This window comes from Diprion similis, chromosome 8 (assembly GCF_021155765.1).
Source record: "Diprion similis isolate iyDipSimi1 chromosome 8, iyDipSimi1.1, whole genome shotgun sequence".
Taxonomy (NCBI): domain Eukaryota; kingdom Metazoa; phylum Arthropoda; class Insecta; order Hymenoptera; family Diprionidae; genus Diprion; species Diprion similis.
The window spans coordinates 23,251,614-23,276,464 of NC_060112.1; the positions used below are offsets into that span (position 1 = coordinate 23,251,614).

Below are 24,851 nucleotides of genomic sequence, written 5' to 3' on the forward strand. Positions count from 1 at the left end.
CAGTTAATTATTCCGACAACAATCATTACTAACAATAAGTTGCAATGATTAACACAAATCATGCAGGTGCGATTATGCGTAATGAACGTGTGTAATGCGTTGAGAAAGCAAACGCTCACAGTTTGTATGGTAATTTAATCTGTTAAACGGAAGTTAAAACGCTGATATAAAGCTCATTCAGTCATCGAGCACTGTAAACCGGCCAGAGATTAATCATGCATCTGCAGAATTTTATCGAGACGGGATTTTTTCACTTTTCTTTGTGCCGCACGGCTCAAATGTTTATAATAGTTTTGCGGTTTTGGACTAACGAAGAAGAACAAAAGAAGAAAAAATTTATTGCAGAAAAATTTAATCTCCTACCTCAACTTCGATGGAAAACGTAAGAAAGTCATTTCCGCTATTATTAATTTATCGGGTTCAAACGATTACTTTCTGATAACGAAAAACCGAAGGCTGAAAATCTCTGACGCACTTCAGACGACGTCTTCATTCTTATTTCAAAGAACCAAAAATATAACGAATTTTACCCAATATGATTGTAATTTTTGTTTAAACCGTTTGTGGTAAAAGATTTCCGCATGTAATTAATATTCATTAACGAATTAAATATTTTTTCCATCGAATCCGCGAGTCGTCCGCAGACGATTACGTTTACCCAATTTTAGTTTATGAAACATGCAACCTTAAAAAACTACATATTGAATTTCGTTTCCACCATGTATTATTTCCGACATATGTAATCGATACTCCGATCGGTATTTCATTTTTTTACGTCAAAGAATAAATTTTATGAATTACAAGTTGAAAACCGATCTGCAGAAAGAAAAAATTAATCAACAGTCCATGAATTAAGATGATATTTTCCACCGATTTCAGGCGGATGTTTACGATTGTAATAGATCTTCCGTTTGGAGACAAATATTGAAAATGAATAAAAAAGTTTTTGCGACTTTTGAGACATCCGTCAGATTTAATCTGCAAAAACGTAAGTATTTTTGTCTGTGAATAAAGCGAGAAGAAACTGATCGATTTTTATGAAATTTGCCTTCTCGATTTTTTCCACTCAACTAATCGGAACTGATTAGATTTTGGGAAAAAATTCTCCTCCTGATTAAAAAATTGTTAACACAATAGCGTAATTTCTCCACCTTTCTTGCATGTAAACGAAATATATTGCAGCTATTTTTTTTTTTCTATATCAAATTATCTTCAATTAAATTCACCTCGTCCAATTGCGTAATTCGAACCTCGCCGTTACCACCAAGGTAATAATTAACTCTGTCTCCAAGAGACTAAACTTCTGTTTTTTTCAAAAATTTCCAAAAATGTGTGATGCGTAAGAAGAAGGTGAAAAAGAAGAAGAATAAGTAAAGAGTTTTCATTCAAAAGTCGCGACGCATTCGAACCCGTTTGAATCCAATCGCTGATGACGCGTCAGCTGTGCGAGTTTTGCAGGCCATCAGGAAAAACGCAGTCGCGCAGCGCAGTTGCGCAGAGATGAGAGAGGATCGACGCTTCCTCTCCAGTCTCTCCTGGGCTCTCCTGGCGTCGCGGCGCCCGTCGTTCGACGGCGGATCCGTCGGATCAAGACTCGTCCAAGCTCCTTTCAATCCGGCTTCCGGTTCCGGGCGTTGCGTCGCGTCGCGTTCAGCCGATCGAATCAAATTTCGAAAGTCGAAAATACTCGGCAGTAGCGATCCGCAGAGCGATTAATGAGTCAGTTTTGGTTGGCTCGTGTCTCGCAGGAAGCGAACAGCTGTTCGTAGTGCGAGTATCGGGCCACGCGTCATTCATAGACTGGGCGTCGGTAAGCAGTGTCCTACCTTACCGATCGGCCCGGGTTTCCCCGTTTCTTGGCGTTCTTCGTTTGTTTCTCGATCGAAATAATATGTCCGTCATCGTTGATCGGCTCCGTAGCATCATGCAGAGCAAAAACTCTCGCCCGGCAAACACTGAGAAAGAGGTGATTGGAAAGGGTCGTAGAGATGATTTTTATCTCGATATTTTTTATTGTAATTAGTAATCAATCCTGTTGTTTTCCGATTTTTAGATCAAGGGATACCGAGTGACCAACGCCGATCGAACTCGGAGATTTGGAGTCGCCTGTAGGGATTTTCAAGAGCTTAAACGCAAAGCCTGCGCAAAGTTCAACGTGAGTTGTGTTTTTATACCTGCGAAAAAACGAAAACTATAATTTTTCGTCTCGTTAATTTCATGGCAAAAGCATTTACCACCGATTTAACCGAGCGGGGAAATTACTGCTTGCTTAATCATCTCATCCGCCGAAAGTGTCCGGATCAAATTTCAAATGAAAGTTGTTTGCGTGTAGTCAAAAGTCGTCGAAATTTTGGCTGATACTTAAACGTTTGAAATATTACAAAAAAGGTTTTGTGAGTTACGGTTTAAGTTACAAAAGAAAGAAGAAAGTATTTCTCCGATTTTTCTTCTTTCACAATCAGTTAAACTTGAATTAAAAATATTCCGAGCGTTAACTTATCTAGAACCTTACCAATCGAGTGTCATTTCAATACGGCTCACATGATAAGAAAGGAGTTTTCCGAGAGTTCGATAGTTTTTTTCAACTCCTCTTTTTTCCACGCGCAACGGCTGCCATTTATTAGCATAAGAGCAATATTGATAAACTAGAGATCACCAGATCACGTCCCAGTTTCCTGTTTCCGCAGTCTGCAACCGCCTGATGCAATCGCGTGCAAGTGCATAAACCCGGCCGACGTTGCAGTTGCCGGCTTTATCGAATGGGCCGAGCCCCGAGCGTCGATGCTATGATTTTTCGAACCCCCGCAACGTCACTGCACATACACTTAGCTACATCCACTTCCGGCTGCGTGAGTCTCGGTCAAGGTCGATTACACCGACGGATCGTCTCCGTGCGCTTAACGAACCCTTGCAAATTCGATTTCAGCGTTTCCCCCGAAACTGGGTCACCAGCCCCTCTCTGCCCCCCTTCACCCCCCTTTCACTACCCTCCTCCCCACCCTTCTTTCTCTTCCACGTTGTTCCTGGTTTTCCGTTCTCAATTTTCAAAGATTTTCTTGAAAGAATAATTTTCAAAATTAAGGAAAAATTCGATTTTGTTTTACAAGATTTAAATGTTTACTTACTTTTTTTGATATGATCTAATTATTTTCAAGTACATGTACACCACTTTATGCATATTTATCTTGATACGAAAAGCAGAAAGTTTTCTTTCGTGATATTTATCCAGTATGGATTTTGCTTGATTCGAAGAAGACGCAATTGAATCTGCAAAAAATTTTCCGGGTTCAAACTGTTCAGTGTTTGATTCTCTTCTTAATTTCTGTTTTTTTTTTTTTTTTTTTTCTTCCCTTACTAGGAACAAGTAAATAACATCTAAGGATTATTCAGTTATAACTAAGACTCTGTAATTAAATTTAATTAAAATATTCTCAGATAATGTTGAACGTAAAAATTACCCTCATTGAGAAAATATTATTCGAATTAATTGGTCAATATTTTGTTGATTCGCAAGGTCTTAAATTGTTCGAATTGTCATCAGACTCGCCTCTATGCTTTATAGGAAATTTAAGAGAAGCAAGTTAGTCTTATTCGATCCAAACAAACGTGCTAATTTTGGAATATCGATGCAACGAATATTCACATATTAATTGGCATTTTCGCATTCATATTCGCAATTGCAAAAATCGTGCGAATATTTTGTGAACGTGACGATTCGCAACCGAAATCGTATTCAGGAATACTTAAAACTTTACATTCGTTACATCACTATTATGGAATGAAAAAAATCAAGGACAACAAGTAAATAAATATTTATATATTGTTGATAAAGGGAATTTTTCCTTCAGTCTAAAAACGATAAACAATATTTATTTATTTGTTTTCCAGTTCCCTCAGACTTTTTTCTATAATAAATAAACTATGTGTTTTTTTTTCTCGTAACTTATCAGCATCATTGATTCTAAAACCAGTTGCATCACTTCGGTTTGTTTACATTCACGGTGCTAATTTATTAAAATTCGTCTTATTCTTCAGCCAGTTTTGAAATTTTTTTTGTTTGTTTAGCGAAAGTCAAACTTTTCCGGATCAACCGTTATGATAATGTGAATTTTTTTTCCAGATAGTAGTACTAATACCCACTAAAACCTTACAGTTAGAAATTTTTTTTTAACATTGTTACTATTAGAATAAAATGTATATGCTGAGAATGTGTCCGCAAAAACACGTTTATTCTAAATGGGGAGGTTAAAAACTAAAAAAAAAAACTAGATTACTGTTTTTGAATTATTTAAAATTGATTAGGGGTTGAGATGAAATAAATTTGTCATCGTTTTATTAGATTATTAAAACTTTCTTATTAACTCGCGTTCTTGGCTGTCTGTTTGTTTATCTGTTCGGTAGAAATTTGACAATCGATCTGTTAAACTAAATTCCCGATGAGCCAGAGATTTGAAATTTTAAACATAGCTCAGAACTGGATGGAAATGCAACATCATTTGTTTGTTTGAAAAAATTTAACTTCTCTAATCCTTTTCTTGGTCCCATCCAAAATCGATTGCAAAATTTCATCCACACAAGACTAAAAAGCAGAAAATAATTTGTTTTCGTCAATTCACATCGTTTTTAAAACGGACTGAAAAGCATAAAATATTATCTCCTAAGCCCGATTACAGATTAGATGATAGCGAAGATTGTGTAGATAAAAAAAAAAAAAAAAAAATATTCAATTTATTTGAATAATTTTTCCTCATTCTAATTTCTACCCCATTCGAATTCGCAGATTTTAAACCCCGATGAGCGGGACAAAGTGACGATTTATCTCGTCGACGGATCGATAATCGACGACGAATATTTCCACACGGTTGAACCGCAGACTACTTTGATATTGCAGCGACACGGAGAGAAGTTTTTGTCAGGTGAGCAGCAGTCTCTTCAATTATTTTCTCTTTTCTTTTTTTTCAAACTCTAATTTTGGTTTCTCAATTTATATACCTCGTTCGCAATTACAGGCAAAATTTTACTTTCGCGGCTTACAGATGTCGCAAATTAAATTCGTTGAGCTAAAACCCTAGTGGAGGTCTCGAAATTATTTTGCATGCAAATAACGAACGTGAGTGAAGATTCGCGCCGGTATGTCGTGTCGATAAAACGCGAAATGCACTTTTTATGAAGCTTATAATTTGTTACATCCGTGAGCAACGGAGATCTCTTTAAAAATAAGAATTTAAAATAATACTGGGGTTATAAATATAAGAAATGCTTGGATATCTAGGAGAGACACTGAAACTGATCGTGAGAAACTTTTTTTTTGCTTAAGCAGTAAATTTAATCGTCATATAATCATTATCTTTGCAACGCGTTTTGAAATCTAGTATTCAACAATGCCAATATGATGAAAGAGAAATTTGTCAGTGAATTTATAGTATAAAACAGTATTTCGAATAAAATAAATAATCGTTTAGAAGAATGAAATTTCAAACGACTTTACTATTTGACTTTAAATAATTTCGAAGCGATTTGAAACGAAGCATCGATGTCTGAGTTCGTCTGCTTCCTGATTCTAATAATAACTGTCTAAGTACGTTTCGAAAAATCTCCACGTCAGTTTAAAATTCTGGCAATTCAATGAATATTCAAAGTTCGATTGTCCTCGGGTTACAAAAAGTCCGCCTAACAATGACGAGGTGAAAAATTTCATGATATTCTTTTTCACTGTATAATCACATGTATTTGGGCCTTACATTTTCCTTGGTAATTAATTAAACGATCCCCGGATTTATAATAAAGTTCAGAGGACAGTATACCGCACGATTTGCAGAACGTTTGCAATTGCGATTCGGCATACTTGCTATAATTTATGAAAATGCAATCTGAACCAATTTTCGTCTTCGGTATAATTATAATGTATTATTCGCTCGTATTCGATGTCGATGAAGATCGGCGGGAAAAAAATATCGGACTTCGTTCTTGTTGTTGTTTGTTTATTTTTTCTCTGTTTTTTTTATTCTACAATTTTACTATTGAGAAAATCGAGGAATTTAAAAAATTTTTGAGAGACGACTGTTGACTTATTATAATATTATTTTGTATGCGCATTAGGGCTTCTTTGTTATTCATGACAAGTAGCAAAATACTGTTGGTAAATAAATTTCTAAACGAAATAGCGAAGATTCGTAACTTTTTGTTGTGGATTCATGATGATGTTGAAATTTTCAACAACGTAATTTTTTAAACGTGTTTCTTGTTGCTTCTTGCGTCTAATGTTTATGTATTCTAAGTCGCGAAGTTTAAGAAGACTATAATTAATTTTTCGGTTCTTTATGTATGTACGTATAGGTTGACGTATGTATATGTGAATTTTTTTTTAAATAAGCAAGTACTGTTAAAAAAATCACTGTAAATTCACATGTCGTCTCTTTAATCAACTCGACGGTAAAAATGCTCGGAATATCAAACACTTTAGTCTCATTAAAATGTCGCGCGTAACCCCGTGGAACTTTAAAAAACGTCACTATATTTACTCTAGCATCTATTGCTGAAACATCTTAATTGCCAGGTATGTCCACTGAGGTTAAAAAGTCGTCGAATCAACTAAATGCACGATCACAGACGTTGAAATGAATATTTATTTTTGTCAATTTGATGGTTCAACAAAATGTTTAGTTGATTTAAGGGGAATCAAGAAAAAGTCCAAAACTCAAAGTGTGGGAACCGTAAAAAAGATATTTAAAAATTGTTCATAACAAAATCTGAAAATTAACTCAAAAAACAAAAGGCAAAACGTCTTATTCAAGGCAAATCGAGAGAGATTTTTTCGTTCCATTTGTTTCACTGTCGTCAAAGATGAACAAAAATTCATTGTTTATTGAGCTGTCGAAAAGTTGTTGTTTTTTTTTTTTTGTCTTTTGTTTCACTTTCTATCTCGAAAAGATTGAATAAGAAAGTTAAAGAAAGGAGTTTGAATTCCTGTCATTATTCTGTTACCAATAATTTTTTTTTATCTAATATGTTATTTATAAATATAATAATTTATTCTCGATTTAGACGCTGAAATATTCTACAACACGCTGCGTCAAGTCAATCTCGAGTTCATAACGACAGGCGATGCGATATCGAGCTTTCTGACCGAGAATCTAAAGTCGAAAATCGCCGTTTTGAACAAAGCTCTGAACAAGGATGACGAAAAGACGAGACTCAGTTCGAGAGAGGATCACCCCGAGTGGTTTAAAAATTTGGAGACGACGGCGACGACGAAGGTAAGAATATGGATGGAAGATAAATAGAAAAAAATAAAATAAAAAATAACAATCAACAATGTCCATTTTTTTTACTTTGAGAATTTTTTTTATCATTATTGTTATTCTTATTATTTTATCTAGATTTATTGACCGATTTCACGTGCATGTAAAAATTACTCGAATGAAGCGATTTCGAATTACGTCATGATTCGTTTCGCAGAAAAACTGTATTATGTAATCGTATAAATCATATTCGAAATTTCGTTAGATTGACCTATAATAAAATCTTAAATTCGAAAATTAGCCATTCGCTGCGGTTAAAAGGCGGATCGTATTTCTTCACGTTTTTGTTTTGCCCACTTCTGCTTATGAAGTAACTTCTAAAAGTCCGATCAGAAGTATGCGCAGGACTCGAATTATGTTTAAAAGTATAGTAATAATAACACCGTTCGAGACGATATTTGGTTCTGACTAATGAACGTCAAATTTTTGTTTCTTTTACATTACTAGTAAGGGAAAAAATCATTTTTTTTTTTTTATCAAAGTTTGCTTTTGTAGAAACCAGAGTGATTTTTACAACTTTGCAAAAAAAAACTGAAATTTTCGTAATTTCATTTTAAATTACAATCAGAAAAACTTTTCTTGAACATCGGAAACTTTTAAATTCAAGGATAATGATTAGTAATAGCATACAAATGTAAAATAATAATACAAAAAAATTTTTTGCTTCTTACTTTAATGAATTCACCGCAAATAAAACAAAATGAATAAACATCTTGTTTACACTGTCTTATTGCCGCCATTTTCTAATTCAGAAGTACACAAGAACGATTGTTACAGCTTTGATAGACAAGTAAATACTCACTATACTGTGTCTTACTCGAGTAATATGCAATTTGCCATCGTTTTCATCAAAGTTCTACCACCTGCTGCTTGTAAAATCAATTAAAATCTTCAAAACTTAATTATCGATGTAATACGGACAAAGGCAAACTTTAAAAGCTCAAAATGAATATTCTGGTGTTTTTCGATACCTAGCATCAGAATTTATGCATTAAAACAGAAACTCTGAAAAAAAGTTTTTTTGTTGACCTATGATAATAATAATAATAATAATAATAATAATAATAATAACAACAACAATAATAATCAGGAAAATTACCATAAAGCTTCGAGATAATCAAGCTAAATTCCCATTTAAGTATGTACATATGGATTAACAGTTTTATTTTATTTTTTCAAAATACACGTAATGAATCACGAAAATGTTCGCAAATCGGTAAATTATAATTTGAAAAAATTCAAACTCTTCGTTGGTAATAAATAGAAATTGTCAAATTACAGTTTAGTTTCGTATTTCCAGGAGGCCTACATGCACCGCAGATGCCAGGACAGGATCCGGTGTTACTTGTACAAAACGATCGATCAAATAAAGAGTTCGGACGTATATGCGAAGAACGAATCAGCGAAGCGTCGTCTGTTGCACGCAATCACGTATTTCAAGCTCCAATTGAAGGAGGATCACTGTTTTGGTTTTTACTTTGACCGAAGCTGCGCAAGAGGGGTTAAAAACCGGTCAAAGATCGGCAGACCGATTGCCGATAAGGAAGAAGAGGAAGAAGAAGAAGCAGAAAAAACTGCAAATTTGAGTTCAGACGAGACGGATTTCGGCGCCTCGATTTTCTCATGCCACCATCTTCATTGTCCGTGCAAAATCGGCGCCGCCTCTGCAGGTTTCTGGTCGCTATGGAAGAGCGACCGATTTCTCGCCGAGTTTTTCCCCGAGGAAGACGAAACCGACGAGACGGATGCCAGACGAATTTCTCCCGTTAAAAAAACAACCGCGAACAAGGCCGAATCGGCCGATTTTTGTCCCTATGAAATCGGCAAAAACGACGAAACGGAGCCGCGATTCGCGCTCTGTAATTCCGACGGTGAATTCAAATGCGACGGCGTCTGGAACGCCGATCGCTGTGCCTACGGTGAAAGGCACTCCATAAATCCTTACCGATCGTACGAGGAATTAGTTCTCTTCTCTACATGGAATTTCGATCACAGGTACTCTAGTCCTTGATTTTTTTTTTCTTTTATTCTGATCTGTTGCGCAAAGGCAATCGCGTGACTAAGCAATATTCATAATCGACACGGCGTTTCTTTCTTTATTGTTTAATTTTTAAAAAGTCACGTTTCAAGATTCAACAGATATTTTTCTCCAAAGTTCCTTACCGATATTCTTTTTTTTTTTTTTGTTTTTGTTTTTTTTTTCCTTACATCTCGTTTCTTTTTTTTATTCTCAGGATTACAACCGGATGTTTGGATAGGAAATTTTTCGTAAATTATCTGTCCTCGCTCACATTCGCAAGTTATTTATTTTTTTTTTTACGTGCTTAAGACAATTTTAGACATCTTATTATGATACTTGAACGATTTTGAGACATTTCCTGCATTAAACGCAACGCAATTAATACATTGATACAAATCCAGAGACTTTTTTTTTTAAAACATTAACTACTAGTCGGTTAACAGTGTGTAAAATAATTTTTCATCACTGAAAAGGAATTTTGAAAAGCGATGTAATACGATCCCGTTTCAGGGGAGAAATCAAACATTTATAAATATATTTATGACTGACAAAAAAATGTGTCACAATTTTTTCGTCTAACTATTCAAAACTGATAATATCAGTGAAATAAAGTCTTGTGAAAAATTTAAAAATATGATTTCTAATAATGATTCTGCGTTGGAGAAAAAAAAACAAAAAAAACAAACGTCATTATACTCTAACAACGACGAGAGAAGTAAAAATCTTTTCAGTCAAAGAATCTGCATCAAAGTTTCCTTGGATTTTATTGCATAATTTTTATTACAGATATAAATTTTTGTTTAGTTAGACGGTAGTTATATTACGAGGTCATGGCTTTATTATATATATATATATATATGTGGATATACGATCAGCCAGCCTTCGCATTTTTACGCATTGTGCGTTTAACGATCCGTCAATGCTTCGGGCAATCATCACCTTTGATGAGCTTGCAGGGTTTGGCAATCCTAACGATCTGCGATTCTTAGTTCATAATAACTATGTACCGACGTGGCTATGGGATCATCCTTGACGCACAATGAAATTTGCGAGAGCAAATTAGAAAAAAAAAGAGAAATCATAATCAAAAGAAAAAAGATGTAAAGGTGTCGAAACGTCTGGGTCATGGCTAGTCTTTGTCATCTATATATGTAGATAGCCGATTTGAACCAGAGGATGACTCGGCGAAAATTCACCTCGCATCTCTGTTCAAATAGAAAGATTATTGTACACTGTATACATATCTATATACGGTCTATGACGTGTCGTGTACTTGTATTTCTACATAATTTAGAAGCAGTCATTGAAGAAGTAACGCGTGTTGCAAAAAAGACACGCATGGCAAAAACAATACAAGATTATAAAATTATGGAATAATATTTAAGCGATGAAACTAATTGATTGATCCTCGTTTAATTGATCTTCAAATTGAAAAAATCTGTGCCATCTATTTTTATATCGATCATTATTATAGTCTTTTTTCTATCTAATTTCAGGATCGAGAGATCGAGAACTCTGATACCGAATCTGCTGCGAGCGTCTGAGGAAAAGGCGATAAGTCGTCAGGATGTTGTCAACCTCTACGAGAATATATTCACGGTGAAAAATCTTCGACTGGTGCACATAGTTTGCCACGATAAGGGAGCCCACAAAGTTCAATGAGCGACGAGGAATCGAGAGTATTAATAATACGCAACAATTGAGCCATAGAAATAAAATTTACAAATTACATAAATTACATCCTATTTTCATAGCTCGAACCGTTACAAAAGATTATAAAGTTGTATAATTCATATATCAGCAGTTGATTTTCCAAAATGCGTTACTTGTTATGGAATTTTTGATGTTCAACGTTATAGCCATCTGGATTAGAATCCAGAAAATAATATGTATATGTAATTATATAGATAGATATATATTTATATACAATTATATAATCGAGCTGACGCTGCGAGTGTGCATAATAAATATTGAATAATTTCCAAATTTCATCGAGGTGGGTAATTTTTTATTTGAAAAGTTTATTGAGCGGATTTTTGGTTGGTCATTTCACATCTTTGGGATAGAATTTTAGATTAATATTGTTTTTTCGTTAGGATATTAAACATAACATTATAGAGAAGTAGGAAATTGAAATTTGACATTTCGTTATCAAAATGGCGCCTGAGCCCGAAGATCGTTAATTTTTTTCTTAAGCAATCTGTAAATATCGATTCTAATATTAATGTAAATAGTTTTAGTTTAATATGTTATAAAAAATGTTATGGAAATTTGGAAATTATTACATTTTTATGATCACGAACTTATAAACAATAAACCGTAATAAATATCATAAGCCATAATATTATGTGATGCATGCGTTTACTGTGCGCAAGCAGCGGAGGAAATGGAGCCGAAATTTCATCTTCAGATCGCTCAGTCGATTGGCTGAAAAATAAAAATTGCTTCGAAAATTATTCACGCTTTATAGATCACCGGAATCCGTTTGTAGAAAATAAAAATTTCAATTTCGTAGAAAAAGAAATATTAAACGGTGTAATAAATTCTGCAAAAAATCGTGCTTTTTTTCTGCGCTGCAAAGAAGAAGAAGAAGAAAAAATTCGCAATTACATGTTCTTCAGTCGAAATTCCCAAGTGTTGATCTTCACGAGCTGATTTTGAAAAAAACCAAGTATTTTGAAACCGGATTCCTCTCCAATGCTGCGATGATAGCGCGAGTAAAACGACGAATTTCTTATATCTATACACGATGAATTATACGTAAGACAACTGAAGATAAAATCTTTCTTGTAAGATTTTAGAGACTGTTATAGTATATATCATATATATCTAACTGAATTAAAAATAATATCAACACTTTGACAAGTAAGAAATGATATATAAACGATAATAATTATCACAATAACAATGATAACGATAACAATGATAACATGTTTCTTCTACCGGTTATACAGGGAGTCAAAACGGATTTAAAACGGAATTTGAGAAGAGACAGTAAGAAAAATATCTTCCAATTTATAAAACGTATTACATATTGAAAAAAATCAAGGCGTTGTAATTCTAACTGAAAAATCATTAAGTTCCGATATTATGTAACTTAGATCTATATATGTATATGTAAAATGCAATACGTCATTCACATATGACGCGTGCAAAGCAATTGAACGCAGTTTATAAATAATAACAACATTCGTACAGTTACATTGTCTGTAATTTTATCTATTTCAGTGATATACACGGAGAGAAGACAAAGAACAGATTCTACTCACCAACACTTTTTAACTGTATTTTTTTTCGCTACAAATTTAGAAGATTTTAGTCTGCACGCATTGGTTTTCACCGTTTCTAAAGTAAATTCTGCATTTTACGATGGATATTTTGCAAGAAATATTTATGCCTTCCTCTCTTCCTGCAGTTTATTATTTAAGAAGAATATAACAGGAATTATAAAGAAATTACTTGAAAATGATAACAAAAATAAAAAAATTAATATCCCGCAAGTAGACTCGTCCGATTTCATTAAAAGGACTATTTTTTTTATCAGAGTTACTGATACAGATTTTATTATTTTATTTAGTCGTCCATGATCAATATCGGTGTAATAATGCTGTTAAATTAAACATTTAACGATCCGAATAAGATTGACAAAAAGTGTTCCGATAAACTTACTGTGAACACTATTCGGAATAAAATAATCGAATCTTATCAATTTCTAACAATTATATTGAGAAAATTTGCAACGAACACATCGTCGTATATAAACTTTATTTATTTATAACTCCAGTATTTTCAAAGCCAACTTCGTAGCTTGAGTATAATAATTTGACAATGAATTGAAAACTGAATTATGACCGAGAAAATATTGGAAACTCTTGACAATGAAGTTATCCTCAAGAAGCGAAGGCAATAGACTGAATGACACACATTTCGCAAGTCTCGTCACGGATCTCCTTTCATAGATCTCCGCCGTATTCAGACTCGAATTAAGGCATCATCCAAGCCTGCAGTGTATCATAATCCCCTGCAATTATCAATCATCCGAGTGATTCTCATCCGCTTATACGAATACAATACATAATAGAGAGTACAATATTAATAGACAGTCAACGCCAGTTCAACTGACAGTATGAAAACGTCAATATAACGATCGTAATATGAAAATTCTTATACCATTTCGTGCAGCTAGGAACGTCAACTTTTGCCAATTTAATCATTCTCGTGATATATTACGAATATATATGTTTGTTTTGCAGGCATATCATTTTTCGGAATAATCTTATCCGGCTTTTGTTTTATTGATAATCATATTCAACCTCGTATTTTCTTCAGCCTAGAATATCACTGTCTTTGAAAAAAAAAAATCAAATAATCAAAAATTTCATTGACAAGCGTATCTACGTTTAAAAAAAATCATCTCGACGAAAGTCTTGTCTTTGAATTTTTTCATTTTCACTGCACGTGAAGCCAAAACGAAAGAATTTCTTAATTTGTCGACAAGACAGCAAAATTGTATAGAAAAAAAAGAAAAAAAGAAAAAAAAAGTGTGACAGAAATAATTCTCTGTTTTGTAATTCGCACTATCTTGTCGATATATTTATTACTATTATTATTATTATCATCATCATCATCACAATTATTATTATTTTTATTATTATGATACGGCACTACGTGGTATTTTGACTCTGAGAAGGGGAAAAAAAAAAAAAAAAAAAAAAACAAACGCACGTAGCAGATACCGGGTGGCTGACTTCCGTTTGAGGTGATTTACGCCCTCTATTTTATTCCCGAATCTCTGATTTTTATTTTTAAAACCTTCCCCCTCATTCCTGCAATGCCAAAAGCAGCCCGGTTCCTAAACGATGTAATGTCTGGTCCACACGCACCCTCAAAGATCCTCGGCACGCTTTGTCGTGGCGACGAACTGCTCAACTTTACATATATGTATGTACATACATATATAATTATATATGTGTAATGTACAAAGATCTAGAGACTTTGACTATAAGGGAAAGCACAAAAGTGCTCGGTTTCTGGCTATTCGTGTTTATCGAGGATGTCTGGTTGAATGAGAAGAAAAAAAAGTATCGGATGAAAATTGAAATTACATAAATTTATACGAATGATGAAAGAAGAACATATTTTTTATTTGACTACGGTGGAAAATATTTGGAACCGGTAAATTTCAGTTGACGAAAGGTATTATTCGTTTATTAATAATTTTCGATTTGTGACGCATTATTGTGTTAAAAAACGGAATTAAAAATCACATTAAAAATTAAAAAAAAGACTCAGAGCAATTATATCAACGATTTCGCAGTTACTTTCATGTGTAATTAGTGGAAATTTTATTTTAGAGATTCTTTGAACTGAATTCAACTGATCGATCGATCTCAGTTTATAATTTCTAAAACCTCGGTTGATTCAATATTTCTTTTTTCCGTTTCGTTAACTCTTTCATCGAACAGATGTGATTTTAGATTTTTGAGAAAATTCATGCAAAACAAGCAGCAATTAAATCATAAATCTATTCCTATTAAGTCGAGTCACCGTTGATGCGGATCAGATAATTTATAAGCGGAAAATTCATTTTTTCGGCATATTTTTCGTCTCATCTGTATCTATATTATATATCTATAACGAGAATTCAAAACCAAATTTTGAGAGCGTGTATTATGTTCTTAACTAAGAAACCACCCCTCCCCCCCCCCCCCCCCCCCCCCCCACCTCTCTCCATCTTTCTCTCTCTCTTTGTCATTCGATCGCGTTGAGGAATTACGCGTGTCTAGAGGCTGTAACGTGAAATCGTACGACATACATCAAGCCTCAACGAGGTGCACGGAGTTACTCGTTGGGATATTGATCGCGAGAGATCAACGATACACGTATTATTAATGAACGAGAACAGGTAAAACTCCGTTCCCAAAAATTTCTGATCTCACCCTTCGGAAACCCCAGTGAAAACGTAAAAGGGCGACGCGATAAAGTGGAATATAAAATTTTTTAAACGTGATAATCGCGTTTAGTGTAGTTGATGGATTTTTTGGAAAATGGAGAAGAACGAAAGAATTAAAAATATCAGAATACACCACTTTTTATAAAAATATATAACGCGAATAATGGTTCAAATAAACGATTTTGTTACACGTAGGTATTTTGTCTTATCTTTTCCGTATTTTGAGTCTCTCCATTTTCAAATTTTGCGTTGGCAGAGAAAAGAAAAAATGTTACCGAATCTGCTGAATATAGCGTAAGAAATGTTTCGTTAATGCACATAATTGCAGCGCGCAGTTTTGCTTGATTGCAGTTAAGAAAAGTCCTTGTTTTGAAAATCTTTTTTTCAATCAAATAAACGTTTCTTTTGGATCGAAGAACAATTTTTTATACATTTGGCAAAGCTGATAAATCCTCTCCTTCTCTCTTTCTAATACGCGCGTAACGATTCTACTTTTAAACGTTGACGCGAAGTTTCGTGAAGAAAATATTATGCCTATGCATTTAAGAAGCTGTGGAAAATGATCCTTGCAGAGTATCATAATAATTGCATAGTAGATCGCAAGTAGAGGGTAGAATTCCTCTGATAGTCACGCGTGTGACGCTTGAAGGTAGAACTTTGAGCCAACTCGATTTGACGAGTTAAACTCATTGTCAGCCAGAGCAGCCGGTGTACCGCATCTGCGTTCAAACACACAACCAACCGCCCAGACCCAGACACAGATAAACGGAACCAACTCACCGTTGGAGGATCCTGACTCACGTACGATGGCAATCAGATGATTTAATTCCAAAGACAAACCGCGGTAAGAAGCGAGAGCACGCCTCAAGGAGAAACGCCAAGCAACGTCGAAGACGCTTCTACGTGAGCCCCGTTCGCTGCTCTTCGAGGGTGGCTTCAATTCCTCGGGGCGAGACGCGACTCTGTCCTATCCGTAAACTCTCGTCAACACCGAGTCACATCCATTCTACGGAGCAATTTTCAGTCCGTTCGAAGTTTTGCGCTCGGTATCTGAACGGCAGGGTGCTTTTCCTTTTCGAATTTTCCGAATCTTGGTTGGTTGGCTTTAAATAAATGAATAAGAATCCACTTGGGAGCAGAGATCTCTGTAGCAAGCCTAAGCTCCCGCTCAAGGGCTGTTCAGTTTGCAGTTTAAAATATTCACGCGTTTTTAACACGGTTTTTATATATATTTCGTCCGGGGAGTAATTGTTTGAAAAAAATCTGTTGACGTGAGAAATCAGGGAGCATTGATCCAAATATTTGATACGAAATATCAGCACCGTCTATCGAGCATTCTATCTCGGCTGTACCCGATCAGAATTTGAATTTTTGTGAGTTTTTTATCAGTGGACAATTTACACGAAATCCTCCGTCGGCGATGCCGAAATTTTTATCAAACTGCAGCATCGGTGCTGACTGATTTCTCACGCTTAGAGATTTCTTGGGAACAGTTAGTCCCAGGGTAAAATATATGCATCCTCAAAGTTGAGTAAAAATGTGTATATTCTAAATGGCAAACTTCACATAAATTGCGATAAGGTTTTTGGGGTTGAAACAGATACCTGCGCTTTTCAGGATATTTCTATTCATTCATTTGGAACTAACCCGCAAGGTGCATCGATGAAATTTCGAAAAATTTCAATCCAAATCCAAATCCTGCCTTAAATCTTAGACTTTTTTCACAAGCTTTTCCCTTAAATAATCTTCTCAACGATCATTGACGAAACTATCGATCCATTTTCGAATCAGCCATGTATTCAACATTAACAATCGTGTCATCCTCCTCACACATTGATCTCAGACTTTAGATTACATATGTAATCCGCTTTAGTGTGTATCATCCACACACACCGCAGACTGCAAACTTATACATATATGCAATTGGCAACATATTGCCGGGCAATTTGCGCCCCTTGTGTGTCAGGGTGGTTCTGCGGCGCCTGATGATCGGCAACTCGAGCGTGAAAAGTAACTCAAGTGTGAAATGAAAATTTATTTGGAACCGATTTTCTTATACCGCGGTCTTATGTTGCGCCCGATCCTTCCTCGCCTCGCGAGTACATCTGCCGGAAATACATCGCACACATCGTCCACCGATTTTATATGCATAATGCATTTCTGCATCCGTGATACGTCCTCTATTATGCTATTATTACGGAACTTGTCGCAGAGCGCCAGATGTTGGAACGATTACTTATAACAGATAATTCACCACTAAATCAGTTCCCGCCATGCGCCATGATCAATAAACCCTGCATGAGGAATGAAATTTATTATTACAAATTTAGACGAATATGGTTAAAGGATAATTCACCTTTTATCCAGAGTTCGTGAAGAATTTTTTCTCGATCAGAAATCATTCGGTTCAATTATGAACATCATTCAATTATTTGATCAACGGGAACGAAAAGAAACAAATAAAAAATAAACCAAAAATTCTTAATTTATTGAAAAGGATAATTATTTCAAACAGTCGACTGAGTGCAATCGGTTGTCATCGGTTGCATTTCGTTTAACATTTCGCAATGAATATATTTCATCAGAATGCATCAAGAGTGGTTGAAATTGCGAGACTAAATTGTTAGAAATCGGCTTTTGTCATCTGTATTAAGGAATGAACTTTGTTTTTTGATCAGACTGATTCAAACGTCGAGACACTCGCGAAGATTTGAATGGCAATATTGGAATCCGTTTTCTCCTTTGTCCTCCTTCGTCTTTTTCTTCATCATCTTCATTGTCGCATTCGCGAATGAAGTCTAACATTGAATTAAGCGACGCTTCGATACTTGAAGAGGCGAATACAAGACGTCAAAGAGCTTCTTCTTCTTTTTTTTTCTGCCGCTTCTGTAATTTCGTTGAAACGTTCGTTATACGCCGGGGGTCTCGGATGCTTGAGATGGGTGCAAAATCGAGCTTGAAAATGTCTGGAATCGATGAAAACCGTTTGTGCAAATTGGCGAAACGGCGAGGCCGGAGCTTTTTGCCGTGAACTTTCACCCCACTTCGTTAGCTGCAATTATGATTTCGCATTCTTGGATATTCTCGGAAAACACGATCCTCCGGTGTTTCCGAAGAGCCTCGGCCACTCGTCTCCTTACAATATTTCATACAATCTTTCGGAGGAAGACAACATGCTGTAAACAGGACAAGTGACTTTAGACTGGCCTTTGAATTTCTCATTCTCACCAAGTTTATAAAAAAAAGGAAAGAATAATGTCCAAGTCGAATTTCGAACTACAAATTCAGATTCGTGATTAAGGATTTTAAAGCCCTTCGGTACTGTATCACGTGGAAAAAAGGATGATTTTTTTATTTTCAACCACTATAATGGATTCACCATTACCAGTTTTGGAAATCTGAGTTTGGATTCGTTATCGGTGACACAGAAAACATCCGTCTACCAATTTCTACCAAAATTGGAATATTTTTGCACTTTTTTTTCCACCATATTGAAGAAATTGATGAGTACCAATTTTCATTGAGTTCAAATTTTTTTAGTTTTTTTTTCAACTTATTCAATACGGCAAATCTAAATTTTTCAAAATTGACCTCAGATTCGTGATTAGCGACCCAAAAATCCTTACGGTGCTAATTTCCAGTCAAATCAATCCATTCGTTCTCAAGATATCATCGATTTCATTTGGTTTTTTTGGGATTTTGTTATTTAAATAATTGAAAAAGTACCGAGCCGATCGAAACCAAAATCTAACAAGTTCTAAGTTTGGAAAAACTGCGTAGGTTGAGATCAAAATCATTGAAATCTGGTGACTCGTTTTCCAGATATCGCTGGACAAAAAAATTGATCATATACAGACGTTAATTCATCCGAAAATTGTTAGAAGTGATTTTCTGGATCTTGAAACGTCGAGATCTAGTAGGAACACAACTTTTCACTTTCATGGTTATTACAACAACCTCGTTTTTTCCCTGAAAACAGAAAAACGATGAATTGAAAATGTGAACTATCGGAAAGTATAATCACACGAATTATTGTAAAAATGAACAATAACGTGATATCTCATTGTCTGGTAATTATGAGAATACTTGAATCGTTATTGTAAAATAAATTAATTCGAGTATAGAATCTTCTGTATAATAATTATAAATAATAAAGTATATATCGACGTAATTTTTTTCTCCGTCTACATCTCATCCGAGAAAAGAAATTCCAGCTCGCAAAAGTGAAAGGAGTTGGAAAAATGGAGATTCAAGAGAGGACAAAAGGAAAGAGCGAAAAGACGATACTCGAAAAATCGCACCTGATGTTTTTAAAGCTCTGACAAGCTCGTTAAAAATGACGTATCTCTGTAATACCGTCGGCAGCCATGAGGGTATTGCCTTCGCCGTCCCGCCAGGCGTACCTTTAATAAGGAGTGTCGTTTCATCATTTTTTCACCCCCTCTTGAACCTTCGGCGAAGTTTTTCCTCCCCCCGTTTCCGCCCCTCCCTTCGTCTTCTCCTCTTCGTCTTTTACAAGCTCTGACCCTGCCGGCTTGCTTTTCCAAAATTTATGGCGTGCGAGCCGTTGGTTACAGGTTACAAGATCCAACGCCAAACTGTCCGCGAAATCAAAATCATTCGCTCGCCAAGGAGAAGATCGAGAGAAAAAGCTGCTTCCTGCTATATTTTAGCCTCGATTGGTGATAATATTCTTATTATTCTCATTATCACGATAATTTTTTCCATTGCTGTTTACGCAGCAGCGAAATTTTTGCACTGGCTAAAAAACGGAAATAAATATTATCAATTTTATTTGCAACGATGCAATTATCAACCCTGTAATTTTACTTCGATATAAAAATTGTGTTTATAATTTCTTTTCGTGAATTAATATTTATTACACACACTGAGAAAAATTAATCATTACTTTTTGCAAAGACAATATTATTACAATCTGACTTATTATAGTATGGCTGTTAGATAGCTATTCAAAAATTATGTGAATCAATTTATTTTTTGGGTGGAAAAAATTTCAGTCGATCTGTCGAACAGAATATAATAATGTCTTATCATTATGGCGTGAGAATCGTATTTAATAATAAGTTTTGTTAAATCGGATGAAAAGTTTCCGAAACACGTAATAATTCGTGGCAAATAGAAAAAAAAAAAAAAAAACAATTCTAAATACCTATATATCGAAGTTTGCGATGAATAATCGAAGAAAAGAATTAGAAAACTGCCATTAAAAATGAATAAATAAATAATTCTTCCTTTAAAAAGGCCAATGTTATCTCAAAAAAAAGAAGAAAAACACAACATTTGAAAAGAAATTGTATTCAGGGACTTTTTAATTTTCTTCTTTGATTATAATCTTCTTGCCGAATTTCTGCCATTTTGGAAAAATTTCGCTTAACAAGCATGAAACACAGATTTGTAAACAAATGAATATAAAGACGGGATGATTTTCCGATGGAACCGGAGAAGTGGTCTAAGGGAAAATCAACCCCTGAAACGGGGCGAGGATCACGTGACCGGAGAATAGGGATGGAAAGAGCTGTATTGAGCGTAGCCAGATAGTGTCGCCATTTTGGGCGCGAAATTTCTTTAAAGTATGAAACGAAGAGCGAAGAAAAATTTGTTTTATTACTTTGTTATTATTTTATTTATTTATTTTTTTAGTAAATAATGAAGAAAAGATAAAAGGAATTAAACAAAGCGATTCGGAACGACGGAAAGGAATGTAAAAAAGAAAGAAGAGCATTGAAAATTATATCTATTACAATCCGACGCGGGGAAAAATAATTGACGTTGTATAAAAATTGCTTGCTGAAATTTTTTCGAATCTGAATTTGCGTATATACTTACGTGTATCGCCGCAGGCGTTTGTTAGTTGCTATTTCCTTCCACTTTACCTTCGGGCGAATATGCATGATATTATCCGTCTAACTTTTTACTTCCGAGTTTTGATTTGTTTTCATTTTCCTCTCTTTTCTTCTACTGTCTTTCGATTATTCTTGTCTAATCACTTTCGTCGCCAACAGAATATATATGTATGTACGTATAATTTTCAACGATCACGATCGAAAGTAAGTGAAACGAAATATATTTAAAACATATTTATAACCTATGGATAAAATGTATCCGAACGTATATTTATACTTTTAAAACATATAAACGGAAGAGAGGTGAATAGGAGGAAGCCAAGGACAGGAAGAAGGCGAATAAACGGTGCGCGGATAATAAATTAATATAGCGAGTGTGTAGCTGCATTGCTGCAAAATTCAGAGTGCGACGTCCCGGCAAACTAACTGTCGTAAATATAAAAGCTTGCAGTTTTTATTTTATTTCCATTTATATGTGTGTATACTGTATATATATATATATTAGGGTGGCGCAATAAAACCGACTATTTTTTTTTTTTTTTTTTTTTTTCGTCTAGTGTGACAAAATGTTAGTTTTCGATGTTTGTATACTTGATTCGCAGTAATTTTCAACAACGTTACTGAATTACTTAGTGAATTTTTGTAAATTTAAAGATAACGAAATTTCGTTGACATTGGATGAGAAATTTTTCGACCAGTTCAGAAATTTTAGTTTCAATTTTTTTCCCCTCACTTTTCATTTTCGATTTGATTTTTTTTTTTTTTTTTTTTTTTTTTCATTTTTAATATTTTAGCCTGATAACGATATTCCGATTGCATGTTTCTTACGCACTCTGTACCTACTATCAAATACGTGGATACCCTGCGATACAAAAGATCGAAGGAAATAAAAATAGACATGAAGAATATAGTTATGCACGATGCCGCGTCGTAATAAAAACGTGGCCGCGGTAAAATTATTTCCAGGCAAATATATATATATATTCATATATACTACGTAGGTATATATCTGCCATAATATATGTGGAAAAGACGGGTTTAATGACTCATCGTTTTACGATCCTTTTTCGAGGACATTTTGCGCCCGCATGCATCGGTTTCTATGTACCTCGCGCTAAGTTCCGCCCATTAAAGACCGAAGTCTGTCAAAAACTTTCCCCGTTTCGACCTTTTCCTCTGTATACATATGTTTATACATACTACATACATACTCATATATATATATATATATGTATACACACACATAGTTTTACTAGCGATAAAATAAAGGGGGGGGGGGGGGGGGGGGGGGGGGTGGAAATGGCTGTCGAGGAAATATCTTCGAACATTCGACGTATATATCAGAAACAGCTGGATTATAAATAAAATGGGTTTTTCAAAGCTCGAGTATTTCTTTGGTTCACTCATTTCGTCTGGTTTTTGTTTGTTTTCTTTTTTTTTTTTTTTGTTTTTTTTTTCCTGACCGTTTCCAGCTCCGGTCGATCGATTTTTCCATCGATTAACGAAACTTCAGGAAAATCCAGCCTCCGATTAAAGTTCGAGTCTAACTTGGTTTACGATATTTTCTATCTACTATAGCATATTGTATGCATATATATATATATATATATATATATATATATATATATATAGTGATTTCGTGATTATTACGAAATGAGGTTATTTTGATTATTGACATTACGTCAAAACGATAACTGAATTGATATTTGAATGTTAATTTTCCCCGAGTCTCGTGCTGATTGCAATTTTCAGACCCGTAAGCCTGTAATGTTTTTTTTTGTTTGTTTTTTTTTTTTCAAAAACTTCTTTGCCTCAAAGACTACGGTATGAAAGCTGCAGGATCTCATTTTGGAAGGTCTTTCGTCCTTTGTACAAGGCCAAAGCGTAGCTGCTGAAAACGTGTGAAAAGCCTCTTTTCTCTAAACCAGTTATACGTGTAATTCGCAAACAAGACGGGTGATATTCGTAATTACTCTCTTGATCCTGATTCTAAAGGGAGTTTAAAATAAAAAGATTTTCATGTTACAGAAACTCTGCTTAATATCCATAAGCTAAACGATTTGGAGAAAATTTCTGGCCTTTGCAATTTATCGCAGGCTAAATATATTTTTGCATGTTATCTTGGTGTTCGGTACAAAGTCCGTGACAAATTCGAGGACATTTTTAGGTTATTCAAGGACATTGAAAACAGAATATTTCCAGGACACATGAAAAATTCAAAGACATTGAAAATAAAATATTTCCAGGACACAAAAAAAATTCAAGAATAGTTTCTATGACTTTCGAAGGACAGGCAAAATTCAAGGACCTTTCCAAAACCGATGGGCACCATGAAGGCGATCATTATGCGAGGAATCTCGATGGGACAGAAGACCGAAAGCGGAATCTCTAGTTATTCCTATGCAATATTTTCAGCTTATGCAAAGTGTCGGAAATTAAATTTAACCATGAGTTTTTTTTTTTTTTTTTTTGTTTTGTTTTGTTTTGGCGCCGCCCGTCGCGTTCCAGCTCTTCTGCAGGTTTCCCTCGGGAATCACTTCCCGGGTTCGACGCGGTTTCTGCAGCGTCGTTGCCTCCCTGGGGACGCCGATGTTGGCTTAGGCTGACGACGTTACCTTCGAGCGATTATGCAAGGTGAATATTTTTGCATTCCTTCCTTACGCCTCTTTTCCTTCCTTTTTTCCCATCCTTACGAAGCCCTTTCGACATTCATTCTCGTCTCAGCGTTTTTCGTTTTCGGATTCCCTTAATGTCAGTTCAAATCGTACAAGTTCATAAAAGTTTTTCATTTTTTTCGGACGAATTTTTTCAACACTCAATTTAATGATGAAACGGTGACCAATTTTTGCAGTTGAAAAGCAGCTGTAAGTAGGTATTATTGTGCATTGAGTATTGTTACAATTTGTTGAATTCGGTGAATTTTTATTACAAACGTTGTGTAAATTTGTAATATGTAATAATTGGGAAATAAATTGTATAAATTGTACTCGTGTTTTGCAAGTATGCTGAAATAAAATTGACATTACGATTCTATTTTGTAGACGAAACGAAACAAAATACTGATTACATTTGTAATTTATAAGTGAGATGAAATAAAATACGAATTACATTTATATTTTGAAATTGAATTGGTTTAATTACAATTCTCGTGAGTAATCGAAATTTATTGCCCTTTATTCAAGTCGCAATTACAATTGTCATATGTATAGTCAATACATGATTTTCATTCGATCAAATTGGAATATTCTAAGATATATATATATATATATATATATATATATAATCAATCCGCTCTGCAGACGAACATAAAATTTCTAAAAACTAAAAAATGTTATCAAGTTCAAAATTTGTACTTCAGAATCGTTTAAATTTCAGATTAATTCTCTTTACGTATTTCCATATTTGTATTAAATTAACCGTAAAATTTTTGGAACAGAAGAAGCCTCGGAGAGAGGAGGAGGTGTTTCAGCACGTGTTTCAGAGTAGAGCTGAAGTTAATGAATGAAGAGAAGAGATAATAAAATAAATGAGAGGGACTGTTTCCTGCTTGTAAAATATTTTCGAGAGAGTGAATTGTAATTCCGTGGTGGATCAGTGGCGGCGCACCTGTTCACTCAGTCAAACCGGAGAGTTTAATTGTTTACACAACGTGCCGGATAGGCTGTGAGAACTATGAGAGAGAGAGAGAGAGAGAGAGAGAGAGAGTGAAAGAG

The 24,851-nt window shown here is 34.8% G+C and overlaps 1 protein-coding gene across 1 annotated transcript; it reads left to right on the plus strand.

Moving 5' to 3' along the window:
- Positions 1-1,531: 1,531 nt before the first annotated feature.
- On the plus strand, positions 1,532-24,775 carry LOC124409364 (DNA fragmentation factor subunit beta). The gene is made up of 8 exons (XM_046886943.1): positions 1,532-1,966; positions 2,054-2,155; positions 4,781-4,916; positions 7,045-7,256; positions 8,602-9,296; positions 10,818-11,017; positions 22,990-22,995; positions 24,763-24,775. Exons 1-6 carry the CDS (start codon positions 1,892-1,894, stop codon positions 10,981-10,983), a joined length of 1,386 nt encoding a protein of 461 aa, XP_046742899.1. The 5' UTR covers positions 1,532-1,891; the 3' UTR covers positions 10,984-11,017; positions 22,990-22,995; positions 24,763-24,775.
- Positions 24,776-24,851: the final 76 nt, after the last annotated feature.